The sequence below is a fragment of the Corapipo altera genome, unplaced genomic scaffold (genome assembly GCF_003945725.1).
Source record: "Corapipo altera isolate COAL_440 unplaced genomic scaffold, ASM394572v1 113, whole genome shotgun sequence".
Classification (NCBI taxonomy): Eukaryota; Metazoa; Chordata; class Aves; order Passeriformes; family Pipridae; genus Corapipo; species Corapipo altera.
The window spans coordinates 8,800,842-8,827,355 of NW_020884895.1; the positions used below are offsets into that span (position 1 = coordinate 8,800,842).

Here is a 26,514-nt window from a genome sequence, read left to right on the forward strand (position 1 = left end):
TATGCTTTAACACACATTATATATATACTCTTTATGCTTTAACACACATTATATATATACTCTATATGCTTTAACACACATTATATATATACTCTATATGCTTTAACACACATTATATATACTCTTTATGCTTTAACACACATTATATATCTTATATATGCTTTAACCCATATATGGGTTATGGTTATTCCACTTTTGAACTGTTCCTGAAATGCCACCACTGTTGGCTCCCACTCAATACCAACCAACTGCCTCTTCCTTGTTCTGAGCACAGACAAAATAATTGTAAATTGGTAGGAAACACTAATATTTCAAATAGGAGTGAAAGTACAGAGATTCCTAGAAAGGAAATGAAACTGGTAACTTTTCTTGCTGATGGTTACATATACAGTAACATATGGATGAACTTTATGAATTACGTGCTAAATTAACTTCAAATGTAAGTGTTGCAACAAAATATACATATCATCCACCTTTTATATGCTTAATTAAATAGAAAAACATGCTGGCAACTCATCCTGTAATATAGAGAGGTCTAAATAGCAGCTTACACAGCAGGTGTTAATGGTTGCAATCCCTGTTTGCATTACCAGATATAATTATGACAGGATTTTTAAAGGCATTTTTACCACATAAAGGCTCCTGCCCATATCACTATGCCAGGTCCTTCCACTAGAAACTTCCAAAACTTAAACAGGTTCATCCAGTACACGTGCACAAGGTTAAGTCTTACGATTTTAAACCGTTTTCAGATTAAAAATATTCTCATTTTTAATAAAACCCAAGAAACAGACCAGATTCCCACAGAAACCATCACTCTTGGGTGAACCCATTGCAGAATCCACGCTACTCAGGCCTTGAAATATTCCAAAACAAATGAAAAAAAAAATAATTGAAGAAGAAATAAGTGATTTCCCTAAGCATTTTCATAGCTTGCATAAAGACATCAATTACCATGGCTTGTCTTCTAAATTAATGATTCCCAGTGATGGATTATTCATGCAAGTCGGGCAGCTGAACATTATACTTTGACTCTGGGGAGAAAGTATAGCATGTCTTAATTAACTAGATTTTGTATAAGGCACAAGATGCTCAGAAAAACTTCATTTCTCTAGTCAACCAGGTAAAATGTAAGCCAATGGAACAAGTGGTAATTGAAATATGCAAAAATCTTCAGCAGTTTTCCATAATCCATATTTAAAGGGAACCAGCAAGAGCACGTTGCCTCAAGTGAGCTTTGTCAAGTCATTCCAAATTGCCACTTTGGTGAATGAACTGACTTCAGATCTGCTCCATCTAAGCATGAAAAAGATGGAAATTTCATATTAATATGCTGCTTCCTCTCTATGCACAACCTTGCAAGACTCCAGCACTGGCACAATTTCTTGTTTCAAAAGGATATCAAGTATTTCTTTTGACTGAAATTCAACTTAACACTGCAATTTTCCATGAGTGAATGATAGGTTATTATCCCAAATATTTTCCAAATGAATGCTGTGTTCTAACGGCCTCCTTGAACAAACATAACATTTCTGTGTTGTGTAACTATTGATGATGTTTTTTTCTTTGATTGGGATGGTCCAAAACACTCCCTACAATTCAAACAATATCTAGGATTTGCTCTGATTTGCTTTCAAAGTGTTCTTCAATCACTGTATTGAAAGATTTACAAAATAAATGTTGCAATTTATCCTTAGAGTAAGTAATAGGAACAATCTGCTATCTCTAAAAATCTATACCAAGCTGCTCTAAGACAGATGAATTATATGACCATCTAGTTACTTACAGTTTATATACATTAAGGTTGTTAAAAGCACTAATCACAGTCAAATAGACCTTTACCTTTTAATACCCAGCTGCTTCACAGCCATTAATGGATTTTATTTTATGAGTAGGAAGACTGTTTTCATTTTATATTGGAGAAACATAGGTTAAGTATAGATTAAGTGACTTGTCCACTGCCAAAGGATCTAAAAACATGGGAGCTTTTTTCCTTCTTCCTTTAAAACTATCCTATCCACTGGTGTTACCTTCTCTGAGCTCCTGGGATAATCCTGGAGCCTTTGAAAGCAAAAATTTAATTTTGTCCCTGCTCTCTCAGTGCTTCAGCAATATTTCTGGGGATTCTCCTAAAGCCCTACACTTCCTAAGGAATTAAGTAATAACTCCAATATAGGACAGTTACATAGATAAGGATTAGGGAAGGATGGTGAAAATCAATTCAATTAGTCTCTACCAATCCTGAAATGACAAACAGTGGGAACACATATTATCATTCCTCTGTCTCCACAGGGCTTTCCCTACAGGTAAGGATGATCCCACAACAGACCCAGCTCCTTGTAACAATTCTTACATGTAGATTTGAATTTATGCTGCTTTCCTCTCCTTCCAAACACAAGATGTCCTTGTGCTCTTGTTGGGAAATATGCTTCTATCACTCCAAGAATTTGTTTTCATTGGGGCTGAGTGAAAGCTTGTCCTCCAGCAGCTAAAGGGTATTTGGCTGTCACTTCACATGTGAGGACCTGCCATCCCTTCTGTCAAATCCACAAGTGCACTGTTTTGATATTTTATGTACATTTTCCTCCCTCACATTTGTATGTCATAAGTTACCAATGGCATTTTTTGCTTCATGTATATCATCCCCTCTAAATAGATCTATTTACAGTCAATTTGATTCTTACTTACTTTCACAGGGATCTTCTCTATGTGTCCTGCTGCTCCATATCCCCTGTAATTACCCGTTTCTCTTTCCTTTTTTCCCCCTGGTATTTGTTTTCCTTGGTATCTCCTCATAGATCTAATATCCTGCTTTCTTTAGAATTTTAACACACGCAGGGCAGGAAGGACAGATGGAAACTGTCAGCTACAGATGATGCCAAGGAGCTTCTGTGCAAGTGGAGACTCCAAAAGCTCCAAAACCCACATGGGCTTTTGGGCTACCATGACATTTTCTCTTAAGATTGTTATCTCCTGCCTTGCTGGATTCCCAGGAGCTATTTAGAGATGGTCTTTACACACCTGAGTTTGTCAGATGAGGGGCAGGGGGAGATGTGGGAAGAAGTTATTCATCAGACATTTTATTCCCTCTGGCTTAAAAGAAACAAACAAAAATATTAAGATGAAACCCCATTGTTGCTGGAACAGAGAGATTTCTCTGAACAATTTTTCCTGCACTCCGTAGGCCTTGCTTGCCATGGAAGTGACAAGTGTGTATTGTTTATACTCACAGACTGTGTGAAAATATGTGATGTTTATACTTGTTAGCTGGGTGTCTAATTATAAGGTTTGAGAACATAATATGTTTATAGTAAGAAAACCTTGAGAACCTAGAGATAAAGGTACACCTGCAGATTTTGGAAAGCCCCTAATTAGGAAGGCCTTTACATGCCAAGGATGATTTCAGATTGTGTGGACAGAACATCAGGTCCAGTGAACTGGAGACATGAGACGTGTGCACAGACTGAGCTACCCCATCACCTTGTTATGAGTATGTACCCTGAGCAAACTAAACTGTATAAAAGTTAACTGATTTAAATAATAAATTGGACATTGCTTTGATCATATTGATCGTGTTGCTGTGTCTCTGAACCTCCACATCGATACCCCATCACTTCTGGCCAAGTTCACATGGGGCTGGGACATTTCAGAGACTGCTGCTATTTTCTGTTGGAACTGGTAGTAAACCTACTCCCGCTCACCCTAAAAGAAAGCCACAGCAAGTTCTTCTCACAGCTCTGCTTCCTTGCAGTGGCACCTGCAGGTGGCAGAAGTCAGGAGCCTTGGAGGTCAAAGGAAGCAAAGATTTGTGAGCCCTCACTGCAGGAGCACAGAGCACTGTGGGAACAGCAGAGGAAAGTGGAGCATGGAAAGGGAGGTGCTCAGGGGTAAACCTGGGCACTGAGGGAGGAGGATAAACCAGGCCAGCAGATGAAGGGGGAAGGCCCAGTTCTGATGCAGAGGAATGACCTGAGGCAAAGGCAAAATATCCCCTCCAGACTTTCACTACCATCAGTGGGGACAACACATAATCCCTGTCTGTCACACTTAGGGCAACATCACTGCAGGATGAAAAGGAGATCACAGCAACCACAGAGCAGAACAGCACCGAATTAAAGGGTTCAGCTCTGCATCTCCCAGGGTTACATCACAACCCCTGCATGGCTGTGCTTTTGAAAACCTTGCCTTGCTCCTCTGAAGAGATTCTCAGACACTGCTGTCCTCTTCTTCCCAGCTCCTCAACTCCACACCTCCACCAACAGCTCCTTGGGGGTGGAGAGAATTAGGAGAGCAGATGTGCTGATGGATCCTGGGACTGGACTAACCACAGTCACTGGGCACAGCAAAGAGCAGCTGGTCCGTGGCACCTGCAGCCATGAAACAAGACCTTGTTGGTCACACCAGACCATGGAGGTGTAGCAGGCACATTAAGCATTAACCTAAAACTCTTCTGTCATCTTCAACTCAAACATCAGCTTTATCAAGTGTTATCTGAACCTTTATTTTAGAAGCGTGGAGTCAGCTTTGTTTTTTTATTTTATTTGCTAGATCAAAACCCCACCTGCTGCCTGTACTGTTACTGTGAATAAACAATGTTACTGTATTAAAGAGGTTTTTATTCACCATATGCAATTGCACATGGTCTTAAAGACGAAATAGAATTACTACAGTGTTTTAGAAGTCCATATCCAGTTTAATAAGAGACTAGTTTATTCCTCTTTAGTCCTTGCAAGAATCATTAGACATCTTTCAACTCCCACTAATTACTTTGTTTTTGGCAGACGTTGCTGTTTCCTCCTCCTGCTTTTTTTGAATAAATCTGAAATTAACAAGTCAATAAAGTGACATATTTACAGTAAAAATAACTCAGCTCCCCTCTCTTCTTCCTCCCACTTCTCATATCTCTTTGCAGATGAAAAGGTCATCGTTCACCTACAGGCTTTACACACACTCCCAGGGATTTGGGCACCTTCCCTTTGCATCAACTGGATCTCAAGCTGAAGATCTGATATTACAGTGAGCTCTTCCTGCTGTCTCAGGGTTTGATTAATTCCTTTAAATAGTTTAGAAACCAGAGCAAACACTTCTGAAAAAAAGATATCTGAGAAAGAAAACATGAGTTGCTTCAGTGAACTCCAATTGCCATGTGAAGTACACAATAATTAAATGCTCCAGGAGCTGCTTTAATTTAAATGTAGAAGGAAAAGCACTGGAAAAGGGCACTTTTGGTGTACCAATTAAAAAAAGATGTCTTAAATCTTTAAACCCACTTTCTTCTTAACTCCAACTTACATAACTGAGATGTATGGGGAAAACTAGGGCAGGAAACATCACCTCAGAGAGAAACAGCTCCTAAACTCCAGAGTTTTGCAGTACTGCCAGGGAAGGAGGCATCTCCAGTGGCTGAGTGATCGTGAGGAGCTCCGACAGCCAGTCCTTGGCAAAGTACCCACGCTCTGAACGTTACCTTGACGTGCCAAGGTCAGCTAAAAAAAAAAATACACATGTAAAAGTAGATGTCCAAGTTCTCCACCTCACTCCAAACTTCTACAGGAGAAGCAAGAGCTGGAATGGCATTGCTACTCAAGAAGTTTCACACACAAAATGCAACTAGTGAGCAAATGTCTGGGCATATTATCTTATTGCAAAGGCTATGAAAGTACTCACTCTCCTGTGGTATCAGAATTCAGTCAGAACTGCAAAAGCAAAACAAAGCTTTTAGTGTGTTGTTCAAAAAGGTTAAAAAGGAAACGACAGTTCTCCTTTCTCTGATGAGGAAATCCCCCCAAACCTACTGCACATACAGAAACATGGGTGACAAAAATAGATGAAAACAGAAGAGCACAGGAACTGCAGCTCTTCTGAGGTCTGGAGAGACCATTCCCAGCTAACAAGTGCTTGGTTTGCTCATTGCAGAAGTCCCACTGCACATATGGTACAGCTTCAGCTTGCATTCAGACAGAATTGATCTTTCTAGAAGCAGCAGATTGTCCATTAGGCCCATCAAGTCATCATGGGGTTAGAACTGTCAGACATGCATAGCAGAGCAGAAACAGTTCCTGTTATTAAGCATTTATTTATTTAGATGTAATGGTGAAAGACTGCAGGGCTCAAGTACATAAATAAATGCAAAGACAGCCTAGAAATCAGAAGGCATTTGGTTAAAACTAAATGCAACCACCATGTTTTAACTTTCTCCTTCTAGACACTAAATTGCTTGTCATTATGGACAGAATAGTCTCAAGGTCTGCAAAAATATTTCCAAAGAATTATCATAATATTTGAACACTCGACTAAACCAAAAATCCTTTACGACACAGGAGGTCAAACCTTATTAACCCAAAAGCCACACACACATTTAACTCATTAGCTTGTATGAATAAGAAATTTCCTCCTTTCCCATCTCAGAGCTGCAGCTGCTTTGCAACGACTCCAAAAGCCCAGAAAAAGACGTGGATAACTCACGCAGCTTTTATCACATTAGCCACGGGCTGCACTTCCCATGATCATTAGCTTTGAAGTGTATTAAACAAACCAGAACACGACCTTCGAGCTGATATTTTAATAGCTCCACATCAGGACAATTCTTTATCAGAGACACTTTAGTGAGGCCACCAAACGAGATGCTACTGAGAAGTGCCCAAAACAAGCAGGCAGAGAACTCTGTCACACAGCACAGGGAGCCAGGCAGTGACCAACTGCTTTTAGATGCAGAGTCACCACACAGCTCCCAGCACACACCTCCGAGCTTGGCTGAGCTCAGGGACCAAAAAGAAGCAGATGTGTGCAAGTGGATGAGACTAATGCAGAAAAGAAATCAAAGCTTTTTAGTTTCAAACTAATGCAATGTAGCATGGCTTTGCTCATTAGCAAAATGCACAGATTATGTTATCCACGTTTATGTTCAGTCCAATATGCCATTACCATTTTAGAAATGGGATCTGGGGAAGGGAAAGTGAAAAGAGATGACACGGTGCCCTTTGAGTGAAGTCAGGAAATTGAAGATATTTCACACAGGAATTCATCTTACTTGAATTCTCACATTACTGTATTGCTAGAGATCTTCTCCAACACAACCTGCACTAAGGTATTTACACTATAAATAAACACATGCTTAATGTGACCAATGCAGTTTTCCTTACATCCCTGCCATTGTACTGCTTTAAATACCAAGAGCAGAGGGAAGATAAATCCAAAACTTTACAGTTATTATTGAGCTGTGGGATTATTCTTTTTGTCTTGAAGTGGCTACGGCTTTGTTATCTCCAGGACTATTTTACAAAGAAGTTTAAAGAAAATGTGTTCTTCTGCCAAGCCAATAATTCAGGATTCAGAAGGCATTTTCTTTCCTACTGCGGGAAAACGTTATTTCCCCCCCCCATCCCCAAGTTCTGCAAACCTTTAGTCATCCAATTCACAAGACCACGCTCAAAAGACATGAATTACACAAAAATTTTAAAGGTATGTCCAAATTTAAGTTAACTACTCTGGTCTTTCATACATTTAGAGAAAAATACAAAGTTATCACTAATTACAGACATCTCTCCCTACCATCTGCCCACTATACTGCATCTGAGATATGCAAGTGTACATAAAATAGAGAAAAACAGACATTAAACTTTAAAGCCACGTTTGCACACCAGTTTTTAACGTTAGTTTGAATACACAGCTTAATTAAGATGAGGACAGCCTGCAGACTGAGCATAGGACAGATGTACCCTGTATTAATTCCTACTCAGCCTGTGCTTTACAAAGACAGAATAATGTATTGCCCACACAGAACACGGTTTGTTAGAGATTATTTTAAAAGGTATTCAGGCATGCCAAAAATGTGTCTTCATGGATGATGAGCAGCCCAAAAACAAATCTGAAATTCTGAGAAATTTAAAAGGCCTTTAAAGAGCTAAGAGTGGCCAGACCTTGATGTGAAGGATCCTAGAGCACTAACCCATCTCCACTGCTACATTTTGCAATACACAAGATTATAAACTGAATTAAGCCATGCATAAATACAACATTTACATCTACAAATAGATTTCAAGGTGGTCATTACAACAACGTAGAGTTCCTAGAACTCTGCTAGGTTCTGTATGAACATATACACATTCTTCCAGCTGACAGGAGGTAAGAAGAAACCCAAGCCTTAAAAACAAAGCCCAAACCACCCTGGTGTGCTCCTTCAGGAAGCCAGACACTGAGCAGCTCCGAGCTGCATTTATCCCTGGCTGTTCTTGGAATCAACTTCAGCCAGCAGTGCTGTAGCTAAAGAATTCCAAAGGCCAGCAGACACACAGCATACGAACACGAAAGCAGATGTAGGTGAAAGTATTCATGAAGTTGCCACTCATGTGGACAAACTGCTCGCTTAAAATGGTAGCTGGGGAGACAAACTCAAAAGCAAATTTAAAAACTCTTAACTCGATCAGAAGATGTGAGAATACAGGACAGACAGTCTCATGAGGACAAATTTTGGAACTCCTGACTACATTTAACAGGAAACTTCACATTGCCACAAGCCTTCACACTGTATCACCACATCTCAGGTTGCCCTGTGTAATTCTGTAGGCAACACCTACCTCAAAGAAAAAGCCACCAACCTTTTTCTCCTCCCTCCCTTGCCTGGGCTACTATTCCTCATCACGCTCAACCAAGCTACAGTAATTCTAAAAAATTCAATGGACTTAAGCCATGGCTTAAAAGAAACCCCAAACAACCAAAACCCAACAGAATCTGGAAAAGTATCACAAAATTGATGGAGGGGAATAACAACCTATTTTAAGTTTTAGCAGCTGCAGGATTGCAGCTTCGTAGCTTTATTTAAAACGTACAATTTTCACTGAAAGAATAAAATACCATTAACAGGTATTTATTTGGCTCAATCTATGCTACGACATTTCAGTAAACACCTCTCACTTATTTGGAATGGCATCGTTTTCCTTTAGATTACACCAAAAATGAGATGAGAATTGAGGAATCAGAGCTCGAAGGCGATTAACAGCACAAAACTCATACACATTATGCAGGTTTTAAGCAGCCCTTTAATACCAAGACGTGTGGAGTATTTGATACATGAGAGATGATACACGGTCTGATTAAAACAAGCTGCTGCGGGAAGGAGAAAATGCACACATGTTTTAAAGTGCAACAACCCAGGTGCTTTTTTTCCCCCTCTTTCTCCCCCTACGCTGTTCTTGCTGAGGTAAGTGGAGGGCGTGGGGACAGGTAACACACAGGGACACCTGCACATGACCCGTCTGTTCCCACAGACACCAAACTCTTCCCACCTCTCCCATCAGTGCCGCAAGAAGTTGCAGCCAACGCCTGACAAGTTCAACGCTGAAGCTGCTCATCCGCATGTTCACGTTGGGGAATTCATGTGCCTTAACGTGAGGTAATACGGACCGGTATTAAAAAAAAAAAAATTTAAAAAAAAAAGAGTTTTAACAGTGATGCATCAGAAACGCAGATGCAAACCCAAAACTGAGGTGATGCCTTACTATTAAATTTTAATATTCATTTTTAATAATCGAGCTCTTTCTGCAATATAACGTAAAACTTTAAAGCTCAAAGCTTACTAGTAACAGCGTTACCTCGACAAATAACACACAAGTTTGGTTGTTTTAATGGCCAAAATGCAGAACGCTCGGCGCTCGCACACGGTCTGCGGCGCGCTGAGCCAGCCGGCAGGATCGGGGGTGCCACGGCCGGGAGCAGCCCCTCACAACCGGGCTCTGGAAGCCCAGCTGCGGGCTGGGAACGGCCGGGAACAGCCCCCCCGACCCGCGGGACACCCCGGGCGGGTGTTGGGGCACGACTTTCCCCTCAGCACAACTCCAGCTGGAGCGCTCCCGCCGGACCCCCGAGGGAGCCCCAGCCCCTCGGGGGCGGGGGAGGGAGCGCGTCCCTGCCCTCGCTGCCCGCAGCAGGGGAGCGAGCACCTGAGGGTCCCTGGGCTTGACTTAGGGGGTTCCGGGCTTGATTCCCACTCAATTTGGGGTTATCCCGCGGGGAAGCAGCTCCGATCCCGACCGCCCCTCTCCCGGCGCAGCGGCGGGCGCAGCCCGTGCCCGTCCCTCCCTCAGGTGCTGAGGGAGCGCCGGCGACCCCCGCACGGGCAGCGGCTCCTCCGCACCGGCACGGAGCGGGGAGCCTCGCTCGTTTATAACAAATAAACTAGAGCCGCCCGGTGTGTTCGCACACACAGACCCGCCACGGGACGAGCGCACTCACCGGCACTGCCGCCGCCCTGCCCGCTGCCCGGCGGTGCGCCCTCCGCTCCGCGCTCCGCCGCGGCTCCGCTGGGCTCGGCTCTGCCGGGCTGGGCTGTGCTCGGCTCCGCTCGGCTCCGCTCAGCCCCGCTGTGCCCCGCTCCGCCCGCCGCCGCCCGGGGTAGTGCCTTCGCCCCGCTCCGCCCCGCGCAGCCCCCGCCCCCGCCCCGCTCGGCATTGTGGGGCTTGTGGTCGCGGAGCGCGGACTACGAGCCCCAGGGCCCCGCGCGCGGTTCCGGACAACGCCTGGTGTGTGGTAACACCGCGGGTCTTCCTCCTTCTCCTCCTCCTCCTCCTCCTCCTGCTCCTCGCGGGCGCTTCCGGCGCGGCGGCGGCGGCGGCGAAGCCCCTCGGGAGCGGCGGGGCCCGGCGGGCCGGGGCAGGTGAGGAGCCGAGCCCTGCCCTGCCCTGCCCGGCGCTCCGCGGGGCGGGCGCGGGGCCGCGAGAGGGGCTGCGAATTAAACCCTCCCCCGGCACCGCGGCCGCGCTCAGGGAGCGGCCGGGGCGGCCTGGCCGTGCGGGGAAGGTGTGGGGGTGTCCCCTGCTCTCCCGGCCGGGCGGTGACCTCCTCCTGCCCCCGGCCCCGGCAGGGCTTGTCCTTCCCCCCGCCCTTCCCGCGGCCGCGGGGCTCCGGGGCCCTCCCCGTGCCCGGCCTGGTGCCGGTTCCCGGTTCCCTCGGCCCGGGCCCGGCAGGCGCAGGCCCGGATGTGTTTTATTTTTGTGTGTGTATTTATTTTTAGCTCGTCCTCTCGCAGCGGGCGCTGTCAGGTGGCTGCGGCGGGCAGGGAGAAAGGGCACCTCGGCTCCTTCCTGCGCCGGGGGAGGCTCAGGTTGGGCATAAGGCAGAAATTGCTCACGTCGAGGGTGATTAGATAGGGGAAGGGGCTGCCCAGGGGGGTGATGGAGTCACCGACCCTGGGGGTGTTTAAGGCAAGGTTGGACGTGGCACTCGTTGCTCTGATCAGGGTGACAAGGTGGTGTTGGCTCAGAGGTTGGACTCGATGATCTTGGAGTTCTTTTCCAACCTATTTGATTCTGTGGTTCTCCGATTCCTTCTTAGCACGGTCCCCCCGGGCTGTGCCCCCCTTAGGGACTGAGCAGTCAGGGCTTGGGTGTCCCATTAAGGTGCTCACTGAACGGGTGAGTTTGGCTGGTTCCTCTCCTGTGTCTCACACACACGGGATGGCTCAAACCTTGGGCCAGGTTTGTGCTGTTCCTGTTATCAGAGGAACTAATTGTCCCCTGGGATTTGTTTACGTGTTCGGAGCCGTGTCATACCTGGCGGTGTTTGATAAATAGGTTCACTTTCACATTCCCAAGGAGGTGAAAAAGAAAGAGAAACAGGGGTATGTTGTTGTGATTATATATTCTAACAACCAGGGCCTGTTTCAGTTAAGCTGTATAACAGTTTTAGTGTTGCTGACTAGTGGAACTGGAGCACAGGCTGCGGGTTCTCACGTTAGACACAAACTGGATCTGTTAGGACAGACTAAATCACTTCCATTTTGAAGTCCAGCAAAGGAATATGAACTAATTGTAAGCCTGACTTCGGTTTAGGCTTGGACTTTGTTGACATGGTTCTATAAATAGGCATCTTGGGTTTATCGCAGGTTTGTCTGATTTCTGAATTAGTCATAGAATTGTTCTGACAGTAATAAAACGCAGAAGCAGTTCTGCTTTGTCAGTGAGCTCAACTTGCAAGTGGCTGTTACACGTGTGTGGGGATGTTTGAGAACTGCATCTCTCTGTTCCAGGCACTTTAAAGGCACTTCCAAAAATTCAGTGCTCTTTTCTGGTGACATTCTTCTTCAGTGACACTGCTGGCTGTGAGAGTTAGTAGAATATGGAATCGGTGCACTAGCCTGCCTTTTTGAAATTTCTTGTTATCTTTGCTGATTTTAAAATACAGAGGTTGTTATTTTAAGGTTTGATCTGCATGGTAATCCCAGGGCATTCACCCATAAGGTTTTAAAAAGAAGGAAAGTAATTCTGTATCTGAAGTACAAAGCCTTGAAGCTTTGGAAATAATTGAAATTGGGCAGGTAAGGTAACGTCTGACAAGAAAAAGAGATGTGGGTTTTTTGGTTTTGTGGGGTTTTCTTCTAATTTAGTGACCATTAATAAGAGAAACATAGTTACCAAGCTATGTGTAGGATCTACATATAGTTAAAAGAGCATATTCTGCATTTTTTTTTCTTCTATAAACTTTGCAACAGCAAAGTTGACCTAAACCCCCTCCTTCCATTCACATTGCTCTTACATTTTGATTCAAGCTCTTTGCCTCTGAATTCGGGATGGAATTTCTGCTGTTATTTCCCTTCCCCCACTCTCTCTTCCTGGATTTAGGTTATTTTTTCTGTTAACTCAGGGATCTCAGGTCAGGTTAAAGGTAAAAACCTCTTGAATCCTCGCTGCAGAAAGTGGAGCAGAACTTCTTGGCAAGAGGAAAATCTTTTCTAGCAGGAATAGAGCTGTAGTTTTTGCTAGAAGCCAACCATTGAAATAACTTTCTAAAAAAGAATATTAATATCTAAGCACTTAGGAGATCTGAGGTGGATGGAGCCTGGAGAAGGGAATAGAGACAACTTCCGTGCAGAATTAGATCTGCTGATGACACAACTGAAGATTGAAATCCTGCCAATTGATGCCAAATATTTCTGTTGGTTTAAAACTCTTTAAAAAAAAAGTCAAAATGAGGAGAGTCTGCCCTCTTCTCTTTAAACACTGTTTCAGAAATAGTGTTACACAAACACCTTTCTTTGGTGGACACTTTGCTTGTTTTCACCCTGGCCTATGCACAGGTGTGGATTTTGTGGGTTTGTAGTTCCATTGTGATGGTTGTGTTCTTATTAAGTACCTCTGCAGTTCTGCTTGATTTTTAAGGCATGGCTAAAAGTCTGTCAGTAAATGACACCCATTAGAGAAAGCAAATTGTCACCTCAGACACTGATAATGGTGGTTGAACATCCTGAGGAGGGTGGTGGTTTGTGCTCTTTACCTTTTTTTGGCTCACAGGAAGTTTATCTTAATGTAGGTTGCTTTTTTTTTTTTTCTACCAAGGTTCAGTTGAATGATTTCAAATGTCATTGGATGGCTATGGGGGAATGGGTCTGTGAAGAATCTTTCCAAATCTGTCCTACATCTCTCAGTGTTTGAATGGGATAATATTTTAGTGCTGAGACTTAAAGGTTAGAATGTCAGATTTGTACTGACAGGGAAAGGATGTGTTCCATGTTAGTACCTCTCTTGGTGTGTGTGGTGATTAAGATTGAGCAGGCAGGCTTGTATTAACTGGCATCTTAGCACAGTTTGCAAATCTAGATTCTCTGTAAATTCCCTGTGTCATTCTGTACATTCTCCCCCATTGCTGCTAATTGCACATACCTGGATTTGAATCCGTGGGATCACTGTCACAAGAAAAGCTCAGGCTCACACACAGTGTCATATTTGGCAGGGTCCTGCTGTCTTCTCCTCATCTGCCCTCTCAGACCAATTAACAAGTTTGCCAGCAGAGTAACACCTTTTATGCATCTTACAGCAATTTCCCAGGATTTTCTGAACTGCACCACTCCATTGTGCTGTTCTAATAAATCACCTTCTCGTGGAATCTTATTCCATATTTTTGAGAATGTAAAAATCCAGTTGACAGATGAAACTGGGGTAAACTCTTCTCAAAGAAAAGGCTCTTTGGAGATAGCAGGGAACTGAAGTTAAGCTGTTAGGAGACAGTGTCATGCAGGCTGGCAGCTGTGCAGAGCTGCTTTTGATCACATCCCAGAAGAAATGCTGGAAGCTCCTCGTGGCTGCCTGATAATGTGCATTAAACTTTGGCTCCAGTCAGGCCGTTTTCAAGGTTGGTGAACTTGCTAATAGTTGATCTAAATAATAGAACAGAAACTTCATGGGGATTTGGTCCCTCGCCAGGATTGAGCCCTTCCTCAGGGATATTTGTACATGGTTTAGTGCAGCTGTGGCAAACTGTCTTTCTGTAGCACAATAAATGTGGAATTTTTTATGAAGATCTTTATTCTTTCTATTTAACACCAGCAAAGTCTGAGTGCATAAGTTACATCCAAAAGCTGTGAAGAAGCTGATCCCTGACTGCAAAGATAAATAATGTGGCAGGGTCAGCAGTCAGGTACTTGCCTGACAGTGTGATGCTTCCTAGTGTATCTTCTAGAAAATGGGGAGGTTTCTGGAATAATGAACAACCAGTGTGATATATTGAATATATTTCTTTTCATACATTGGCAACAAAGGCATTTGATGTTCTTATGTATTTCTTGTGTGCATGTGTATATATAAATCCACCTCTCCAGTCACAACACTGGTATCTTTTGTCTTCATATAAATCCAAAGTGGTGTATTTTTTTTTTTTTTTGGTAAGAGTGTCAGTGTCTGGTAAAGAGGTAATAGATAATGTGTAATTGTTTTTATATGAGGAGTTTAACTGTACCATGGATTAGTAACAATAGCTTATGGCTCTTCAGGAGAAAATGAGTTCTTCATGGTAGTCCACAGTGTAATAGGTTTTCATCATCATAAAAATCCATCATTTCACTTAGTATTTCCTTTTTTTGTGTGTGTGTGTGGGTACTGCTAGCCCATAAAAACAAAGTAATTATATCTAATGGCAATTCTGTCCTTTTTTACCCTTCTTCCTGTGATAAAAATCTTTTGGGTAGAGTAGAACAATGTTCAGTGACCTGATTTAACTCTTTAAAAAACTTACTCTGAGAATACAGTCCTGGATAAAACCTTGCAGTGAATTAAACTGTGGGTGCTGCCTTCGGTGGTGCTTGTCAGATTAGTATCTTGAGTGAGTTGATGTTTACTGAGCTTCCAGAAACATGGAATTAAACAGCAAAACAAAGAGATCTCCAGCCACTCTGCCCCTCACATGCCAGCCTTTGGAGCAGGGAATACTCATGGATAATAAATGGGACAGCTTGTACCTGCAGTAGGGAGTGAAAACTTGCTCAGACAAGTTCCCACCCCCCATGTGAGCAGACCTTGCATGAATTTATGTAACTCTGAAACAAGTTCTTGAAAAATATTCCACTTTTTGAGGAATGGTGAACATTCACTTGTGTTCTTCCATGTTCCTGACAGCTCTAAAATATCTCTGGGTAGGGGAGAAAAATGTGAGAACCCTGATTTTTGCAATTCCATCCATGTGGACAGATCCACACAAATCCCTTTCTAAACTCTTGGGAATCCTGTTCTGGGGCTGTAGGACTTGCTCATGTGTGTTATGTTGAAGGGTTGGAACAGCAAGAGAAATTTTGGAATAAGCAATCCATGTCAGAAGACTGATATAAATTTTTTTACTATAGCCATGTTTAATTTTTCTCCAATGTTTTAACTGTTGTGTGACCAGTTCTTCACCTCCTTAGAAGTACATTCACAGTGCCTGTTCACAAGCTCAGATGAGACATGTATAATATTTGTAGACATCCGAGTTCTTCTCTGTGCTGACTGTAATCAATAACAAATTTCACTTGTGTAATTAGGGCTAAACTACTGTAAACCTGCCCTAGAAAAAAATATCTGTTCTTTTATTGAAACAGCCCGAAGATTTTTAGCTGCTGCAGAGCACAATGAGGAATATAACTGGAAGAAATATCTTGGTTTTTTTCACCTGTTCACACTCCCAGTGATATTGATTGCTGGAGTAGCTTCTGCTGTTTCTTATAATTTCACTTCTTTCACTTCTTACTAAAATGTCAATAAATTGTGCAGATGTGCAAATGCCTGATGACTGAAGCTTGTTAGGAGGAAAAAATCTCTTTTAGTGCATCAGATATTCCAGGCAAATCTAAGAATTGAACCTGTTAATCTCCTTTTTATTTTTATTTCTAACTTGGACTTCAGGTCTTTAAACTCAATTATGTCATGTAAAATATTTTTAGAGAATCTGATGAACAGAACATGTAGCAGGCTGGAACAAAGATTTCTTGTGAGCTGTAGGGTGATCTTTCTTCTTTTCCACATATTTTCTATGTCTGAGCAGTGATGGCTCCATGTTGGATATGATGAGCTGGACTGGGTGGAGAACTTCCAAAACAGAGGTTCAGTTACTGGAACAATAATTTTCCATTGAGTGAACAGAGCTGGGGACACACCCAGAGTGGAAACATGACTTCAGCTTATATAAACCCAAAGAGGGAGTATTAGGAATTCAAAGAGGTGGAAAGTAGGCACAGCTTGATGCATGTGCAAAAATATGGGGTATTTATAGGTAGTTCTGATGTTAATAGTCATGATGCATCTATATGGGGTTTGGGTTTGCAGCATTTCAAGCTTTTTCTGTAGGGGAGTTGTCAGGAACCTTGTGCTGCTGCTTATGAGTGGTGGCAAGATTATTGTAAATACATATCAAACAAAATCACTGTTTTCAGGAAAATTGATTCCATAAGAACTTGAAGAAAAAAACCCCACTTCTGGTAGCACCCTACTCTTTAAAATATTCACTCAATAGATTTAACTTGGGATTTTGAAGTCACACAAAGTGATCATTCCGTATTTACTTGACTCACGTCATAAGGAATTCCTGGTTTCTGGGCAGTAACAAGGTGACGCTGATCTGTGTTTTCATTTTCAGAACCTGCCAGTCACGAGTGTTTGTAACTGTTGTGTTTGTTTTGTCTTTTCCCCGCACGCCCTAAGGACGATACGTTTTTCAAGCCCTTCAAGTATTCTTGCACGACGAGGAAAAAGAAGAAACATTTCAGTGAATGAGGAGTTTTTTGCTTCTATAGTGTTTTCCTTGAGAAGTGGCTCTTTGAATGAGGATGACAATGGAAGAGATGAAGAATGAAGCAGAGACCACTTCTATGGTTTCCATGCCTCTCTATGCTGTCATGTACCCGGTCTTTAATGAGGTGAGCTGCAGTTTGCTTTGGAATGTGACAGTCCCCTTTATTTTGGGAAACATGGGCACAGTAACAGGTTGTTCATTTTGACTGTGGAAGCTTTGTGTCTGACACCATCTCCTTCCCATGCATTGTTTTACCCTTTTTCCATAAATACTATTTCATGCTCATCAGAGGTTGCTGGGTGTCTTGGCCCTGATCTTTTTTCTTACCTTTTACAGAGGATTTTCACAAAAATGCCAGGTCTGGTAATCTGTGGCAGGAAGTAACATACACTCAAACACATACTTGTGAACATTTTAATTTTACTGCTAATGGTTGTAATTTAAAAGGATATTTGATTTTCTGTGAGTATCAGAGATTGGCAAGATGCTCTCAAAAACTTCTGTCAGACTTCTGCTGTAAAATACATCCACTGACATATTTGATTTGAGGAGGGGGAAATCTTTCCTTTGAGATTGAACATTTTAGTGTCTCTCAAATGACACCAGTAATTTGAAAGCCTCTGTCAGTTCCCAGTTTCATTATGTGTGTAAGGCAGGGCATGAGTATTTGACTTGTTTTGTTCTAATAACCTCACAATTCCTAACAATTCTAAACTTTCATTGCAGCTAGAAAGAGTAAACCTGTCTGCAGCTCAGACGCTGAGAGCAGCTTTTATTAAGGTGAGAAGTAACTTGTTTTGAAGAATGATTGTTTAAAAGGTAAACCATATATAGTAAAGCTAAAAAGTCAGCTTTCTTGTGTCCTTGTCTTTGCATCTGAAGGCTCCAACCTTGATCCAGCAGTCTAAAAGTGAAGTGGACAATTGCATGGGCTGTAAGTTTGAGAGGTCTGATGTTATGAGTAGAAGAAATCTGAATGAAACACATTGAGACATTTTAAACAGACTTTCGTCTTGTCCATATAGTACGAAAGTTTAAATGAGGAAGCAGTCAGTGAATAAATAATATACTTAATCTAAAATTACCAAGATTATGTGGCAGAGGTGCTCCTGAGCAGTAGACACACAACAGGCTTTGGAAGTGCTTTACAGTGAGTGATAATGGGATTTTTTGTGAATGAAGATAAGTTCAGTGCTTCTGTCTGCTTCCAGCAGTAAAAGGAAAAAAGTGTCTTCTAATTTATATTCCTAAAGGGTGAAAATTCCTTTATACTCCTTTATCCAAGTGCTGATCTTTTGAAATACTTAAAAATAATTGCAGGCATGACAAATTTTAACATGTGAGCTGTGCAACTACATTGCAGTTCCCTGTTTATAAGCCTAAATCTAAGTGTGCCTTGACAATCTCAAGACTCAGCTAGAGCTCATGCAAGCTAAATGTTTTTGCAACTAATGATAAGGAGCTGAGCTGGGTGCAAATAATGTAAAAACTGAGATATTGGTAGCAAAAAAACCCACCCCACAGTCTCATTCTTATTCCACACAGTGCAGTTTTTTTAGTAGCAGCACAGGTAGTGGGAACACCTCCAGTGTTAGCTGAGCTCTAGCTTAGTTTTACTTAGATATATCATCAATCAAAAGCTGGTTTTTTTACTGAAAAAGCAATTCCCAAATGATGTCTGAGCATATGATGTGATTCATAAGAGGCATGTTAATAAAACGTCCTGTGGAAGGTGGGGGAGCAGCACCTGGCTTTGGAGTGACTTGAATTCCAGTGGATGCAATGTCTTTGTCTCAAAGCTCAGTGTTTATGAAAATATAACAGGATATAGAAATTCATGAAGACCTTTCTCATTCAAATTGAAACGAGTGGAAAAGCTTATTGGAAAAGTTATTTATACCAAATCAGTGATGTAGCCCGAAATAATGAATGTTGTAGTGGGAAAAACGGTTTTCAATGTAATCTACTGATCTAAAACCATTAGAATTTAAAGTTTCTGGCAAACTCCTGCCAGAAATCTGAAGCGAGGTACATGAAAATCTGCCTTTGTGCTTGCAACATGCAGGCATTGCATATTCCAGAGTAACAATTTGCTTTACTGTACAGGCTGAAAAAGAAAATCCAGGTCTTACACAGGACATCATCATGAAAATCCTGGAGAAAAAAAGTGTGGACGTGAACTTCACGGAGTCTCTTCTGCGTATGGCAGCTGATGATGTAGAAGGTAATAAATCTTGTGTTGAATAACTGGATTTTTAATTACACTGTTAACTAGAAATAGGCATTTCTCTGCCTTTTTTTCAGAAGAGGTCGTTTGTTTCTTAATACAATTCTTTTAGCAGGGTAAAAGAAAATTTGCATTTTGTTTTTGAATACCTCTTTAGGAGAAGTTGAATCTTCCTGAAAACCATACTTGAATAATAAGAGAAAAAAAGAAAATTAATGTTAAGGACTGTATTTCTGTGGGTGCATAGTTCACCTTTTGCATTGCTAACAACACAGAAAAAAGCATGTGGAGTATAACGTCCTCTTTTTTTTTCCACCCGTTTCAAAATAAAAGCAATAGTTACACTGTCAGAGAAGGAGAATATAGGCTTTAAATTATTTTAATACTGAATTTGATTGGTGTAGTGCCTTCAGTGCCTCAAATAAATTAAGATGGGCTCTTTTTCCATCGTGCAGTAATAAAGGTGATTGTTGCACTGTGTTTTGGTTCATACAGAGTGTATTCACTGCAGTTTTCTGGTCAGGGCTATTTATGTGCTGTTCACCTTCAAATATCCCATGGCACTACTGCTGCATTTTTGTGGAGTGTTTTTAGCTGTCACTGGAGACTTGAGGACACACTAATGGTGTTTCTGAATATGTTCTTTTTGGTAGAGTATATGATTGAAAGACCAGAACCTGAATTCCAAGATCTCAATGAAAAAGCACGAGCACTTAAACAGATTCTTAGTAAGATTCCTGATGAGATCAATGACAGAGTGAGGTTTCTTCAGACAATCAAGTAAGTACCATGTGATGGATTTTTCTGCAGATTGAGAGGTCAAACTTTTTATTTAGGCCTGATTCTCACTCAAATGTTTAGGATATTCCTTGACCAAACTTACCTTGCTGATTCCCACACTGAATTCCCAGGGCACTGCTCTGACTCTTTGGGTTTGGTCTTGTGACATTGTCTCTGACACTCACTCTGTAGAGACTGTTTTAAGAAGTATTTGATTCCTAGAAGGGGATTAAATTCCAACATTTAAATGGGATCATTTAAGAATATTACAATTACTTTTTTTTTTTCCAAATAGGGACATTGCAAGTGCAATAAAGGAACTTCTGGACACAGTAAATAATGTCTTCAAGAAATACCAGTACCAGAACCGGCGGGTATGTGCAGCAACCCTTCACATACAATATTTGAAATAGTCTAAGAGGAGGCATTTCCTTTTGATCAGAGGATGAGAGGAGACTTTAACTGGTCAATGACATGATGATTTAAGGCCAAAATTGTTGTGTGATAGGTCTGGGCAGTTTTATGGGAAGAGAATGATATCTCTTAATGTGTTCTTAGAAAAATGAGAATCAAAATGCTGTTCCAAACATAATGCCAGCCAGTTTTCTGATCAGTTCAACCTCAAGATTCTCACTGTACCCAACAATACGTGAACTAAGACTCTGCTCCTGATGTTTTTGTTTTCTCAGGCACTTGAGCACCAAAAGAAAGAGTTTGTAAAATACTCCAAAAGTTTCAGTGATACTCTGAAAACCTATTTTAAAGATGGCAAGTAAGTATGGTTTTGTACTAATAATTTACATGAGTAAGGCTGTGTCAATCAACAGGGGAAAACGAGACAAGCTGCCTTTTTCAGCACTTGCCTAATTTTCCATACCTGTGTCCTTGCACTATCATGGCTGCTTTAAATACTATTTCTTTTGTAATGCCTTTGAGGAAAGTGAATTTTTTTAAATGCACCACAATACAACACCCATATGCAGTGTTAGTTTTGAATCTGAATTTGTGAAGTTAAATTTCCTGGCCTTGTGTGGTTTTTCTCAGTGTGCATACAAGGACAAAGAAATTATGAATTCTTTATTGAAAAAGGTAATCTACCTATTTGAAGTATCATTTGCAAACACTAAACATCTGTGCAATGTTCTCTTTGATTTACATTTTTATTGGCCTTTCTTTATAGGCCCTTATAATGCTTTGCAGTGTTTGGAATTACTCAGCTGAGCCTTTTTCTCTTTGAACATTTTAGCCTTCAAACTGAGGCTTTTTCCAGGTCTTCACCTTGGCTTTTGAAGTCCATGTTTCTGTATAATTCACTGTAGTGATTGTTTGGGAAGATGAGTGTATCCCCCTCAGACTTTGACAGTGCCAAAGTGTTCTGTGTGCTGCAGTTCTAAAAATGAGAACTCCCTTTCATGTCAGCTCTTGTTGAGCTTGGCAAAGACTAAGAACACCCAGGAGATGGTGCATTACTAAAGGGCAGGGAAGTCTTAAGACCAACTGGGAATACTATCTTGCTTCAATCAAAGCATTCTGATTTTCTTTTCTTACTGAAATTGGGGCTAAATTTGGTTATGATACCAAAAAGAGAAATTTAGACCCTGCGACTTTATAATTACTGGACAGAAGTGCTGTGTATTGTAGGCATAAACTTAAAGTGTGTTAGTTATTTGCAGTATTGTAAGAAACTCCATAAGGCTTGTATTTCCTATCCTTGTGAAATCAGGAGTAATTTTAATCTGTCTGTACTGCATGTTGAGTGAGAAACCTGCTCCCACCAGGAGGTACCAGCCCCAAAGAGAACAGTCCTGCTCACAGGTGTCATTCCTGAGCTCCAAAACCCAGTGACTCCACACCCTTCTTAACAAAAAGATAGCTAAAATAGCAGTTTACTTCCACATATGTGCATGCTTAGTATTTCTGCAGGAAATATTTGCCAGTTCTGAAATTAGTGGGGGGTGAAGTGCTCTGCTTTGGAAAGAACACGAGTTTGACAGTCACGGGGTCAGAGAATGGCTTGGGTTGGAAGGGACCTTGAAGATCATCCAGTTCCAACCCTGAGTCATCTGCTCCACTTCTTTTCTTAGTTAGCTAAACCCCAGAATCAAACAATTGAGATGTCAATGATGATTGATAGCCCAGTTCTTTAAGTTCCTGCCAAATAAACACAGCCTTTCTAGGATTAGCTGTGCAGATGAGGCCGGGTGCCAGCACTGAGCTTCAGGTAGATCAGGACAGGGTAGGACATCAATATACTTCCAATTTTCAAAGCCTGGATGCCAATAATGCTGGATTTATGGAATGCCATGTTTCTAAAAGCATCTGAAGCAGTGTCTTTCTCTTTCCACAGGGCAATAAATGTGTTCATAAGTGCCAACCGACTAATTCATCAAACCAACTTGATACTCCAGACCTTCAAAACTGTGGCCTGAAAACTGTATATGTTGAGAGTTGTACTTTTCAATGGTGGATAGGGTACCTTTATATGTAAATTTTAAAGTTTTGACTGTATAAATTATCAGCCCCTCTCCGGGGGGGGCCTAATGCAGGATTTTGAATGGGATTATTGCCATCTTACACCATATTTTTGTAAAACATTGTAGCTTAATCATAATCTCACGAGGAAGATTTTGCATCACTTTTTTGCTATTATCATTCTTTTCAGAATTATAAGCCAAAAGAATTTACGCCTTAATGTGTCATTATGTAACATTCCTTATAAGAATTGTAAATATTTGGTGTTCTGTTTCTGACATTTTAACTTGAAAGCGGAAAACTGCAAGATTATGTATTTAACGATATTGGTGGCAAATATTCAATAAATAGTTTACATCTGTTAGACTGTCTTTTTGTATGTGAACAAGAGTGCAGAGCTCATCTTTCTAGAAGTGCAGAACATTCATTAAATAGAAAAACAATTCAAATTATTTGGGTGCTTAAAGCTACTGGGAGTTCAAATCAGTGTAAAATCAGGGGTTTTCCTTAAAGCTGAGATTTTTTTGGCTGTGATCTAGACCAGAATACCAGAATAATTGTATTAAAATGTCTTTGACAAAGTAATAAGTAAACTCAGAAGTGAGATGTTCTTTTGTTTTTGATAGAAACTAAATCTCACTTCTTCCTTAATCTTCTCTTGGTGGTGAGTTAACAGGTTTTTTACTCCTAGACTATTCCAAGGTTTGGAGCAGAGGATTATTTTAAATATATGCAGCTGAGTTTGCAGCAAAGGTTGAGTTTAAAATATTAAGATAACTGGGTTTTCAGTTGGTGCCCTTTGGGAGGGAGGAGGAGAGAAGCTGGAACTCTTCCAGGTAGCACTAGTGATATCTCTACTATGCATGCCACAAGGCAACTTCTATTTTTCAGGGATTGAAATCATGTGAGACCTCCACTGACAAACCTTGAGCTGTGTCGATGGTTAAGAGCTGCTGATGGACAGAATAAATTTATCATTGTGATTTCATGGTGATATTTCACAAATTTAAGGAATCTCTCACGTGCCCCTTTGAAGTGCACCTTGAGCTTATTTTGAAATAGAATAAACCTCTGAAAGATCTTTAAAATAACTAGTAAGTTTAGAGAAGAATGTGAAGCAGTTTATAAAGCTGCACAGGCTGTTGCAGGAGGATCACTCCAGGCTGAAAGAGCACAATTGCTACAGAAATACTCCTTTTTTAGGTGTAAATGCTGAAGAAAAGGTCCATCCAGACTTTCCTTGCACACTGGCCTGGTGCTGTATTGCTCATTTGGGGCAAGTGCCTTATCCAGAGTCCAACAGCTGGGTCCTTGAATTTGGTTATCTGCTTCAACCATCAGAGAGGGGGGAAGTGCAACCTGCAGCCCTCCCAGATAGCACTGGGTGTTCTGCTTTCTGTCTGGCCATGGAATTGTTTCCTTGATGAGAGCACTGCCTGTAGTGAAATGGAACAATGCAAGGAGAGTATTGTGTGGAAATGACTCCTTGGGAATGTACCTTGTGAAATTTCTGGTTCCACATGAAGCTCTAAATGGGACATGGCCCTTAAAGCTTTGCTGTTCAGCCTGTTTTCTGTTCTGACAGTGGTGTGTTGTGTCATTAGCAAATTGAGCTTAGTAACATGACAAAGGGATGCAGATACAATTTAGAGATAAAACTTCCTGTTATTTGTCAAAGCTTGGCCTGCTGAACTGTCATTTCTTGGAAAGTGGTAGAAGAGCAACAGTTTTAGCAGCTACTAAAGAGACAGCCTGACTAAATTAGAGTAATATTTCATTTGCATCTTTGCATTCTGTAAGTAAAAAGGTTGAGTATTCTTCCTTGTGGATGATGTTCACTTCAGTCATAGCTCCAAAGGGCTTCATGAAGACTAATTAGTGAGGTTAGAAGGAAGGGAAGGGCACCTGGAGTTTATGATACTTCATTTGTTTTGAAAAGAGTATTTGGTACTGGGGAGGCTGCAGCAGTGGCTGCAAGGAGACAGAGACATGAAAACTTGGGTTATATTTTCCAAATTGGACTTAATTCCCATAATATTCTGAGATTTCTCAGTTTTCTTGAATTGAGAGAGACAGTAGCAGCTGTTGGTAATCATTAGTTGAATGATACCATGTTTATAAGTATCATAAAAAATATATTAAAAAACCATTTATGACTTGGGTCCCAAACAAGATGCTGTGTTATGTCCTTTTAATTGATTCCTGGTAAAATCACAGGCTGTTGCATCAAGAAATGAACTGTTCCTGTTCGTCAGTTCTCCTCTAAATCTTTACTGGGTAAAAGGTACCAAATACAGGGCTGAGCTTCAGGTAGTCTGGCCAATGTGTTTTGTTTGATTTATAACCTCATTGTGATTTCTTTATGTTAACCTTTAAAATGAATGGAAAATTATTCATTGTAATCAATGTCTGGTAATGGGAAAACTTGAAACCTGGTGTCTTCAGGTCACACTCTTCTGTTGTGTGCAGTGAATCCATATCTAGTGGTCTTATAAACCTCTATTTTCCACTGAATATGAGCTGGGACATATGTCTGTCAAATTTTATTGTGGTTTTTGCACTTTATTATTCAAGTTACCTGAGTAGCTAAAGATAAGTTTCTCTTAAGGATTTCTAATACAGCAGGTAGTGTTGCAAAATGCTCTTAGAAAATTTCTGCTGTGAATGTGGGTTATAACTGCTATGATAATGTTAACATACAGAAAATCAATCTAATAAACAAAATAAAACTTTGTATATTTGTTAATGAAGCAAAGAAACGTCTTAATCACTTGTTTTGATTTTCCTCAGCCTGTAAAAGCAATGAAGACAAGCTCAGATTGGCTTATTTCTGGTTAGAAGCTTGGTTTAGTCGTGATACAAAGGTTTGTGTCTGAGTGGGTGAGATGTGCCTGTGCCAGCTCAGCACAAGGTGTATCTGGATGGTGAGTATGGAATATCACAGTGTTCTGCTGTCACAGCTTCCCTGTACCCAGGCAGTGGGATGAGATCGGATCAGTCTTGATTAAGCATTATCTGTTGACATGATCTTATCTAGATTACCAGTGAAGTTCCTTCTTAATGTTCTCAGCTCCTGCACTGTCTGTCAGGGGGAGAGGAGCCTTGTTCTGCAGGTGTTATCTGATCCTCCTGCAGAGACTCTGCTCCCTCACTTGGGTGGAGAGTGAAAAGAAGGTTGTCGAGACAAACTTGCCACATGTCTGAGCTTTAGATTGTTCCAGTCTGAAGGGGAAATTAAATAAATGCCCCAGCATGTGCAATACTAATAACTGGGTTTGGTACAGCACTGATTGTCACCTGCCTTTGGAGGAGGCACTGGCTGTTCTGCCTGAGAATCTGGCTTTGCCAAGCCCAGCCTGGCTGCTCTTCCCAGAGGACTCTCCAGTGCCTCTTGGGAAGGGAATTGCAGGCAGTTTGTACTGGGAGGTGTGGAAACTCTCTGAGCTTTGCATAATGATTCAGGGCAGTTGTTCCCTGTGCCATTTTTTACTCCACTGTTTTGCTCTTCCTCATACTCACCTGGGCAGATGCTGCTTTTAAAAGAGACCAGTAGGGAATGTGCTTCAGGAGCAGAGGCACTGCCTGAGAGCAGAATTAGTGCTAAAAAGTAGGACTGAAAAGATGCTCCTGGGTCCTTTGGCTTTTTGTTACAGAAATTAAAAAGTGCTGTATAATGTTGGCCTTAAATCTGTCCAGTTCTATTGTAAAGTCAGGTCCTTTGTCCTCATTCCTCCCATTAGATGTCATTTTACAACAGTCTGAGAGAATGAAAAAAAGCCTTCAAATACTGAAGTTTAATATGCTGCATGAATTTAATTTATGATGAAGAATTCACTAACCTTGTCCATGACCAATTGTCCTTTTTCCCCTCTTCTTCACTGAGTCATGGGATGAATTGTATCACCACAGATACACAATCTCAAGGTTTTGGACCTCTAAAAAGAGCAAAGTACTGGGCAATGCTAAAATTGTTCCTTTGAGGCTGAGACAAAACAATTTTTCCTCAT

The 26,514-nt window shown here is 41.4% G+C and overlaps 2 protein-coding genes across 3 annotated transcripts in view; one reads left to right on the plus strand and one right to left on the minus strand.

Annotated features, from left to right (window-relative positions):
• SERPINI1 (serpin family I member 1) overlaps window positions 1-10,309 on the minus strand; it is a 45,644-nt gene extending 35,335 nt beyond the window's left edge. The window contains exon 1 of the mRNA XM_027647701.1: window positions 10,231-10,309. The gene's annotated coding sequence lies outside the window, so the exon portion shown is untranslated. The remainder of the gene's footprint in view (window positions 1-10,230) is intronic.
• A 95-nt stretch (window positions 10,310-10,404) lies between these two features.
• Window positions 10,405-25,241, plus strand: PDCD10 (programmed cell death 10). Of its 2 annotated transcripts, none has more exons than XM_027647702.1 (8): window positions 10,405-10,517; window positions 16,938-17,152; window positions 17,755-17,808; window positions 19,135-19,252; window positions 19,909-20,035; window positions 20,331-20,409; window positions 20,725-20,807; window positions 22,383-25,241. In XM_027647702.1, the coding sequence occupies exons 2-8, from the start codon at window positions 17,057-17,059 to the stop codon at window positions 22,462-22,464; spliced, it is 639 nt and encodes a 212-aa protein (XP_027503503.1). In that variant the 5' UTR covers window positions 10,405-10,517; window positions 16,938-17,056; the 3' UTR covers window positions 22,465-25,241. The 2 variants fall into 2 exon arrangements, with proteins under 2 accessions (XP_027503503.1, XP_027503504.1); XM_027647703.1 differs by having other exon boundaries at window positions 10,445-10,651.
• Window positions 25,242-26,514: the final 1,273 nt, after the last annotated feature.

Excerpts from the sequence above, each read along its gene's own strand:
- PDCD10 (XM_027647702.1), top strand. The coding sequence starts at position 17,057 with ATGAGGATGACAATGGAAGAGATGAAGAATGAAGCAGAGACCACTTCT. Across the intron at positions 17,809-19,134 it reads TGAGAGCAGCTTTTATTAAG|GCTGAAAAAGAAAATCCAGG; the intron begins GTGAGAAGTAAC and ends TTTACTGTACAG. Across the intron at positions 19,253-19,908 it reads GGCAGCTGATGATGTAGAAG|AGTATATGATTGAAAGACCA; the intron begins GTAATAAATCTT and ends TCTTTTTGGTAG.